General features: G+C 45.5%; 1 protein-coding gene across 2 annotated transcripts in view; it reads left to right on the top strand.

Moving 5' to 3' along the window:
• OPRM1 (opioid receptor, mu 1) overlaps window positions 1-9,372 on the top strand; it is a 54,359-nt gene extending 44,987 nt beyond the window's left edge. For both annotated transcript variants that reach the window (XR_001145172.1, XM_004673945.2), the window contains one exon: window positions 7,620-9,372. Coding sequence is in view for 1 of the 2 variants with exons in the window: in XM_004673945.2 (XP_004674002.1) it covers window positions 7,620-7,658 (39 nt within the window). In the remaining variant the exon portion in view is untranslated. The remainder of the gene's footprint in view (window positions 1-7,619) is intronic.
• The last annotated feature ends 258 nt before the right edge of the window (window positions 9,373-9,630 follow it).

The following is a 9,630-nucleotide window of genomic DNA, read 5'->3' on the forward strand; positions in this document are numbered from 1 at the left end:
AAAAAAAACCTATGTTCTACAGATAAACAATACACAGAAGCTTTCCAGATTCTGAATCAAACACACTATGTTTTGTTTGGGTTCTCACTTTTGTTCCGCTTTGTTTCAAAGCTTGTCACTTCCCAGGGACGATATTTAGTGGCAAGAAAGTCTTTGTCACTTTGGGGTATGTTTACACTGATTTCAACTCTGCATTGCTAAGAATAAACCTTACAAAAGAACCTTACATGTTCTTTTGCTTGGAAGGAAACATCTTTGAGAAAAATGGCTTTCATTTAAAAGGCATCTATCCTCAACACGGAGAAGCATGAGAAAGGGTGAATAATTCCAACAGTTCCTGGGAAGGAAGCTGAGGCTGGAAGCCAGGGAACTGGATCCTGCAGCCAGGCTGCTGGCAGGAGCTGTGTGGGCTTGGAGTCTGTCCCCACTGCTCAGGGCTCGCTTAGGCAGGTCTTCCCCAGCCTCTTCACTGCAGAGCAGTTAGGGCTCATTCCTGGTTCTGACTGAAACTCTGGGGTTAGCTTCTCTTAGTGGACAACAGAAAGTTCCCTAAAGCTTTGCTTCATGAAGGGAAAACTCTATGGAACCACATAAATAAAACTATAAAAAGCAGGAGGAAGCACCTTGTGCATGGACCCTGCAGCCTTTGTACTTCCAGAATATTCTACCCTTCCTCTAGTCTCCTTTCCTGAAGCTTCACCCCTTGCTATGCTCTGGATCCCAATATATCTGTCGGATGCAGGCAGTACAGCCAGGAAGAAGGAATGAGTCCTCTATTATTTAGGTAAATGGAGATCTTTGCCTCTGATTCATCAACTTCAAAATTCTTCTTTTGTGGCTATTTCTATGGCTTCTGTGATGAAGGCGATTTCAAAGCCTATTACTGACTGAAACTCTGATTGACTTCAAAAACACCCAAGTCTGTTGTTGACTTCACTGCAACTTTGGATGGCATCACAAATAAGAAAGAGGGTGTACAAGTGGAAGAGAGTGACTAAGAGCAAAATAAAAATAATAAACCAGTTTTCTCAACTGATGCCCTTGGGCCTGTCATGTAACCTTCGAAAAACGATTCCCTTCCATAGATTGATGAAGCTGGAAAAGCTTCTACCTTAAGTTCCTTCCAGAGGGAGGATAAAACTCCAAGCATCGTATGGATAAAGATTAAAATTGCCTTAAAAAAAAAAAAAAACTACAGTTCAAATCCAAAAGCTTTTCAAAGCTTTGTTTTTCAAAATAGGCTAAAAATGTCACCCAAGGGGATCTACTAGCTGACTTCCTGGAAAAATAAAACAGTTTTCAGAAGTTGTTGATAATGGTAGGCCATTGATGGTAGGTTATTTTATCCACGTCAAATGTCAAATTGACATAACTATGGTTATGGGAAAAAGCCATCTTAGAAAATACAGGGGGGTAGAAGTGTCCAAAGAAGATATCTCAGCAGGCAAGCAGCACCCTGGGGGTCAAAAATAGACAGGAAGCCAGTGGCCAGCGAAACCAGGTCATGTTCCTACACCTTGAACATCAGCTCACAGAACCATATCCGGTCCCAGGGGCCACACGGTGGGTTTGATTGCTGGTTGTGCTGGGTCCACAGTGGACAAGACCACAGGTCAGGAACCAGAGATAAGGTTCAGCAACTTCTGCAGCAAGCAGTAAACAAACCGCCCCCTCATCAGGAGTCAGCTGGTCTGGCAGTGCTGTGATCCTGTGGACAAGGGGCAAAGGTCCTTTGTTGTCTACATAGGAAGACTCAGAGTCAAATGATGGTGAGGCCTTGCAGCTCCACTCAGTCAGCAGGGTAAGTAGGTGCTTGGTGGACTCTATTCCCCAATAATCCACCTGGCCATGTTTTGGTGAATCCTACACCAGCTGAAGGATCTTGACCTTTTTGTTCTTGGTAGAAGTCAGCATTCATGTGATTCCACCACCCTGGCAACCATTTGGATCAGACATGCTGATAAGGACTAGGGTAAGGTTTATTAAGTTTGTTTCTATCAATTACGATCCACAGACTCTCCATCTCCCCAAATCATGTCAATCTGTAGGAGTGACCTCGTCAGGCACCACAGCATCCCAGGCTCAGCTGAATGAGTCCAGGGAGGACGGTAGGTCTCACTTTAGACAACCATTCAGCTACTTTCTAAGAGTATGAATTGTATTACACTTCTCTAATTTTGGCATTTATTCAAATACAACAAATCAGTTGACTTGCAAGAACAAGAATATAGTCTAAGGCCAACTGGAGATCTATTTATAACCAAGGATTCTAGCTTGACATGTTGATTTCCTGTGACTCACTGCACCTCACTGGCTATGGTAGCTGCAGTTCAGGATAAGTCTCTGATCTGTGTCTAAAATGTGGATTCTAATGTCAAGGAATAATACATGGCTTTATATGCATGCATGTATTAGTACATCCATGGCTTATGTGTGTTTTAATCCATGTAACCCTATTTACCTGGGAGGCCAATAAACAGAACGGGCTCCGAGATCAGTTGTCATGCCAATAGTTACATGGCATCAGAAATGAGCCAAATAGCAGCTCCCATGCCCGGAAAAGAGAGTGGCCTCTCTCTCCTCACATGCAAACATGTAACTGAAGGCAACAGGGGATCAGTTACTCTAGTTCTGGATCCATGGGTAAATCTGACCACAATTGCCATGACATTTTCTTGAACAATCCACATAGGCAAGGTCACCGAGTAACGGTACATGTCAGACATAGCAGAATCCAGGGTGGCAGGAGAAGCCTATGAATCAGTATGAGCTTAACTAAAACACAGTTGCATCCATTTGTATGTTCATACACCGATAGGGGCCTTCAAATTTTGGACCTGCCTCAGACAACATCAGGCACAGGAGAGGAACTCTGAGCCAGCAGGCCTGCATGAGTTCTTCTGATCTCGCACCATGTAGACGGGAGATAAACTCAGCAGGAGGCAGGTTGGCACTCAGAGCTGCTGCTGGTCTCAGTGGACCGTGTGATTGTCTGGCCAGGGTGCAGGGCTGGAATTCAGAGTCCAGAGTGTTAACCGCTCCTCTCACCTAGATCCTCCAAGGTCCAAGGTATTTTTCCCCAAACTGTAGTGCATAGGCTGGAGAGATGCCAGGGGGCGCCTCTTGCAGAAAACTACTGTTCAAAAGGACCCATGGGCTGGGATTCTGGGACACCCAGGAGCCACAAGCATCCAAATCATGGCCTTGTCCCTGGATTTTATCACCCGCTGGGTGAGTCAAAACACAAAACTGGAGTCATGCCTCCAAGCTGCTGCTGCCTCAGCCCCTGACTACATGGTAGAATTTCTGAGCAACTTTACACTGGACTCCAGAAAGGCGCATGCTGAGGCCAACAAATGAATAGTGCGGTCAACTATGAAGCATCATTTCTGGTAAGCGTAGTACAAAGGATACTTTCTTCACTCCCTGCTGGGTCATAACCACACTGCTTCCAAGATTTTGACTTGAGTGACTGACCCCTTATCTTATCAGAACTAACAAACATCTACGGCCTTCATGTGAGCTAGTATCTTCTGGCTTTATTAGAGCTGCTCAACATCCTTCCATTAGCATAGCAGGACCAAGTCACTGGCAAAAAAGAGATCTGGCTTGTGTTTTGACTCGCCCGGTGGTGGTAAAGGCAGCTTGATTCAGGGGTTAGTGCAGTAGCAGCTGGTCATGCTTTCGATGCTCAACAGGTGAAGGATCTTGATCTTTGTGTGCTGCTGGGATGGAGGAGACAGGGCTGGAGTCCAAGAGGGCCTGTCACGTGCGTCATGGGCCACAGATGTAGTTACAGCCACAGTATCTGGAAAGAGCGAGAACTGCAGGGAACACCTGAGTCCAGTTAGCAATTGCCCTCCAGCAGCTTTTTCCACTGGCTGCCCCGGGCTATTACATGGGGATGCGGCACTTTTCCTAAGATCCATTGCATGTAAGAGCCTAGTCAAGGCTGTGGTTTCCTCTTCTCTTCCTGGAACTCTGAACTGTTTTTTTCTAGAAGGAAATGAGAAGTCCTCTGAGAGACTCGTGTCCCCTTCTCCCCTCTGCACAGGGCTTTTCCAGCTGGCAGGGTCTCCTGGCCCATCACCCGAATGCACAGAGCAAGCATGTAAACTGTCAACGCCAATTATGGTTTCTGCCAGGGGAGACAAGAAGTGGTGACAGGGCTCCAAACTCCTCCTCCCCTTCTCATTTTATTGTTTCAAATCTGCCTTCTCGGAGATGTGGTGCTCATCCCTCAAGAACCCAGTGTTAGTCATTTGAGCACAGATGTCAGAAGAGACTTAAAGGTTTCAATTTAGCTCCGACCTTACCCTCCTCCGCTGGTCCCATTGTGTCTGACGTGGGCCTGTGCTCCTGCCTGACAGAGAACTTATCTTCATAACTCACCCCACTCAATGTCCCTGGTTCTTCAAGGCTTTCAAGACAGGAGAGGAAGGACAGGGGAGGCCAGGAGGTTCTGAAGGAGCAATTTTCTCTGAGGCTGTCATGTGGCTTCCGAGTTTCTCCATTAGAGGGAAACTGATCACAGAAGAATCTGATCCTACATAGGGTGGACATAGTTTTTGTTTTTGTTTTTGTTTTTGTTTTTTAAAGATCTAGTTATTTGTGCATGCAGAACTGGGGTACAAGCCAGAGGCGCAGGGGCAGTGAGAGGATTCACCAGAGACAGAGTGGGTTGCAGAACAGGCAGATTGACGAAGTACACTGCTGAGGGGAGCAGCGGGCACATGAGGAGAGGTCTGCCGCGCCATGTGAGTCACCTTCCGGTCAGGGATCGAACTCATGCTGAAGTGGCTTTAGCTTCTTAGTGCTGTGCTTTAACCTGCTGCGCCACCAGGGAGGGCCCGCATGGACATAGTTTTATCTGGTGAACAAATACCTGCTTCCTTGGGGCCCCCCATAACCTGATATCAGCACCATATTTCTTGGTGATTATCCCATTAATTTCCATTTTGGGGACCCCTATTTTGGTAGGTATAGGTACCTTGCTTTATAGTTTGGAGAGATGGAATTTCCCCACCTGGGCTTCGACTTGGGTTGCAGACCCTTTGCCTGGCCTAGGGAGCGCCATCTTTATTCTGACAGCCCTAAGGCAGCAATGCCTTTAGCACAGGTCTTCTAGAAGGAGGGAGCAGAGTGCTCGTTCCTGGGGGAGGGGAGCTTCTGAAGAACTCCGTGATGCTCTGAATCAGACTATGCTGCCCATGTCCCCAGACGAGAGCAGCTTCAACCCTCAGGCTTTCCTCCACAGGGATTCGGCAGAGTTTATTGACCTCGAGAATGTCTCTTTGGCTTGGCCGTAGACATTACAACAGAAATCAATAGTAGCAAATCTCATCGTGGGGCCTGATGTTGCACTAATAAAGTGATCTGCACAGATACTGAATGCTTGCGGCTCTCATCTCTCGCCCTCTGGGAGCAAAACGTTTCTCATCAGCTGTTCATTTTGTTGCTCCGGGGCCAGGGACTTCCTTTTCCTCTCACTGGGGGTTGCACCTTGGTGCCCACATTGAGAGCCATTGGCTTGTGGGTGTTTCCAGTCCTTATTTAAAACAGTGCTGTTATCCTCTCTTCGTCAGGGGCCCAGCACAATCTCCTTGTCCCCTGGCCCCATGGCTGCCAACAACATCGTGGCACCATTTGGCAGCTTGTAGATTTATTTCACTGTCATCACCTTTCAGTGGTGCCGGCTCAGCATCAGAGATCACCCATCCCTTCACCTGTGTCACGAGGGACACAACATTTGCTCCCTGCTCCCTGGAACTTGCTTTATGTCTGCAAACCTTGCCCATGATCCCTTGCCTTTTCTCTTTCCAAAGAGTCATGGCACCTTGGCTGTTGTGCCACTGTGCAAGAACCGCCCTGCTCAAGGAGAGCAAGAAGTAGTGAGACTCCACTGGAGACCACTGAGCCAGCCAGCTGCTGTCTCATCGTAACTCTGGGTACCAAAATGAGACAGAAACTTGGCCAGTTCATTACTCAGAGCACAGTGACCAGCAGAAGCTGTTATAGGGGTGTCTGTCCTATTCCGAATCCCAGAGTCCCGAAATAGGATGAGGCAGTGGCCACACATGATGGGCTGTGCCTGATCGAGGAACTCAGAGCTCAAATCTGGCTCCTTTCTGGTTAAGAGACAAACAAACCTACCCTGGAGCCAGTGGCTACACGGTGGCCAGCGCTGGGGACCCAGTTCATGGCCAGTATGACTTTTGACAGAAACTAGTCTGGGCCACAGGACAGATGCCTGGCAGTTTGGTCCAGTCAGCAGGGACATATGGGGACATCCAGGCCACCTGTCCCAATGGTGGCTATGATCTTTCTACTGTTTATTCTCCAGAAATTTATACTGAAAAGTTTAGTGGGAAAAGGTCAGCTTAGTATCCAATGAGCCAATATGAGAATGTGTGTGTGCATTTGTAGAAGAGGAGAAAATAGAGGAGAAAGCAAATGGCACAGCAGATAGAGCAACATTTTAACAGTGGCCGATCTGGGAAAAGGGGCCATGGAGTTCTTTGTATCGTCCTCCTTCCTATACTTTCCCACGCCCCCAGGGCCTTCTACATTTACACAGTGCAAACCACAGGTGAGAGCCACCTGGGCTAGTGACTTTGAAAAGGCCTGACTGGGCTCTCCCTGGTGGCACAACAGGTTATAGCACCACATTATGAAGCTCTCTGAAGCCACTGCAGTGCCAGTTCAATCCCCAGCCAGGTAGCTGACCCACAGGGCACAGCAGACCTCTCCTGACATGCCTACTGCTCCCCTCAGCAGTGTATTTCAGTCCATCTGCCTATTCTGCTCCCCACTCTGTCTCTGGTGAATCCTCTCACCACCCCTGCACCTCTGGCCTGTACCCCAGTTCTGTAAGCATAAATAAATAAATCTTTTAAGAAAAAAAAGGCCGCATTAACTCATTCACCCTACACTATACAAACATCTTTTCTACCCACCAAAAATTGTAACAGTGACAGCAACAACTGCTTGTCAGTGACAGCATATTTCATTTCTACAATCCTCTTTTATCTGAAAATACCAAACCGTTTGCGTGTGTTTGTGTGTATGTGTGTGTGAGTGTGTCATGTAATTGTACAACATCTAAACATACATGCTGGCTCTTCAGTGAAGGCAGAAAGGAGAAATCTTTGAACTTCAGGTCAGTGCAGGAAAATATCCATTCATCTTGAGAATTAGGTGACAAATAGAAGTCTATCTAGAAATAAAGAACATAATGGTAATTCAAAGAAATGGATTTTTTAAATTTTGGTCAAGTCATAATTCAATCATAATTCACTGACAAAGAGGAAGGGAGAGCTTGGGTTAAGATCCATTTTGCCAGGGAAACCACCAATGGCATCTTTTTGATGACTAGTCTATCATTACAATTAATTTGTGAATACAAATGTAACAGGATTTCATAATGATCCACAATGCTTCCCAAGGACCTAAGACGTGAATGAGTGTCTTGGCATTTAAGAACAGCTCTGACGGAGGCAGGTGAAAGTGTGCTTGATGATGGTCCTTAATACAGTTCTGCCACAGAGAAGCAGCCCAATAAACGTATGTTGTAGTCAAACCTGAAATGCTCACTGTCTCTGCTCTTTCTCTTCTTTCAGCTAGAAAATCTGGAAGCAGAAACCGCTCCATTGCCCTAAATGGGTCTCATGTTCTTCAGACCCTTACTGACCTAGAAGCCACCTGGATATGGAAGCAGGTCACTGCGAGAGTGTGTAAGAGGCTCTAGTGTCTTAGGAAAATGCCTGCTTGTGAGTCATCAAAACCCTTTCTTCTCTGGTACTGCACTCCACACAGGAGAGGACGGCCAAAACATGTCACTTTCTGGGAAGGAGAAGAGGGTGCCAAACTAAGGCACTCAACTTGTGTATACAGACACAAGGAAGTCACCCAGTGGGGCCAAGCACCATGGTAGGTGAATTGAGGTCATCATGGTGATGACTCTCCTGTGTATAATATTTTGTTTTCACGCAAATATGTCTGACTTGGTCAAAGAAAAACCATCAGTTGTTAAGTTCACCATAGTGACTATAAAGTAAATGCTACCTCTGCTCTAAGTACCTTGTATGGAAAGCCCAAGACTTTTTAGTCTTCTGTAAAGGAGTCCTTTGTTCTATTTTTTACCTTTAATGTTAAAATTATCTTCTACTAAGACATGATGTCCTCCTTCATTTCTTGGGTTCATATGCCATTTTTTATTTTAAAGAATAATGTCTCTTACCTAGCTCCACGAGGGTAAGGGGTAAGATTAATATGAAAGGTATTCTGAAACACGTACATGTCCGATGCAGAAACGCTGACCCTCTGTTTTACAAGGACTTCCTAAGATTCATTGTAAGAGATTAGAGCTGTCGTTCTGTGACTTGTAGTGACTTGTTTCACAGTTTTAACTGTGCAATCCCCTCGTTCCCATGGAAGTGTTCACAAAGTGTGATCATGGGTCAATGAGCTTATCACTTCTCTCTCCATGCAGGAAGTCAAGTGCTAAAATGTGCTCTTCGTTTCTCAGCAGTTTCTCCCCTCTGCATGCTCCCTTTCTATATTATTATTATCTTTTTTTAAACTCTTCTCAGAACACTTTTGTCTTTTAAATCAGCATGATAAAATGACAGATGTTTTGCTGGTTGTCAGAACAGTTTAATCTTTTGAAGAAATATGGATCCAATAAATTTCATCTCAAAACAGAAAGAAATAACGATAGAGAAAACTGGATGATCCACTTACTTTTCAATTTTGTATCATAGGTAGGCAAAAAATATTAACAATGACCCAAAAGGGATCATCGTGAAGATTGTGCTTATCTCATGTCATCTAGAGACAACTCTCTTTGATCTTTGCTAAGTGTCAAGATTTCCTCTGTAAAATGTCAGTCATCTAAGTAGTTTTCTTAAGAGAGTTCTCATCTTAGACTGGCTTTCTTTGGTATAAAATACAACAGAGATTTAGCAAGCACCCATTTTATTTGATCTGTGTAGATGGTCCAGTCAGACGGTCTACCCACAAAGCTGTCAACTTTAAATACTTTCTTTTTTATTTAATTGGGGTAACTTTGGATTGAAACACTGTATATGTTTTAGGAATAAAGCTTCACACTTCCTCAAATGTATCTCCTGCCCCACCATAGTGTGATGCCCCTTGGCCATAGTCCACAGGACCCCCACTACTCTAGGTGCGGGCTCCCCACCCTCTACTCCCCATCTCACACATCCAAATATTGCAAATAAAACAACTGCCTTGGGATGAATAACTGGACTTTCTTTCTCAGATGCTGTGGGACAAGATTTATGTATTGTATGCATATAAGAGCTGGAGTGTAGGCCAATGGTGTGCGGGGGTTGAGAGGATTCACCAGAGACAGAGTGGGGAATAGAACAGGTGGGTTGACTGAAATATACTGCTGAGGTGAGCAGCGGGTGAGACAAGAGAGGTCGGCTGCACCCTGTGGGTCAGTTCCCTGGTCAGGGATCAAACTCATGCTGCAGTGGCTGCAGAGACTTTAACTTCTTGCTCCACAAGGGAGGCCTCTAAGATGAGGGGTTTGAATTTACCTTCTAATAAAGTTTTAGGGTTGCCTCTAATAATCTCCTCTTCACAAAGAATACACCCCAGAGT

This window comes from Condylura cristata, unplaced genomic scaffold (genome assembly GCF_000260355.1).
Source record: "Condylura cristata isolate star-nosed mole 26May11 unplaced genomic scaffold, ConCri1.0 scaffold00001, whole genome shotgun sequence".
Lineage (NCBI taxonomy): Eukaryota > Metazoa > Chordata > Mammalia > Eulipotyphla > Talpidae > Condylura > Condylura cristata.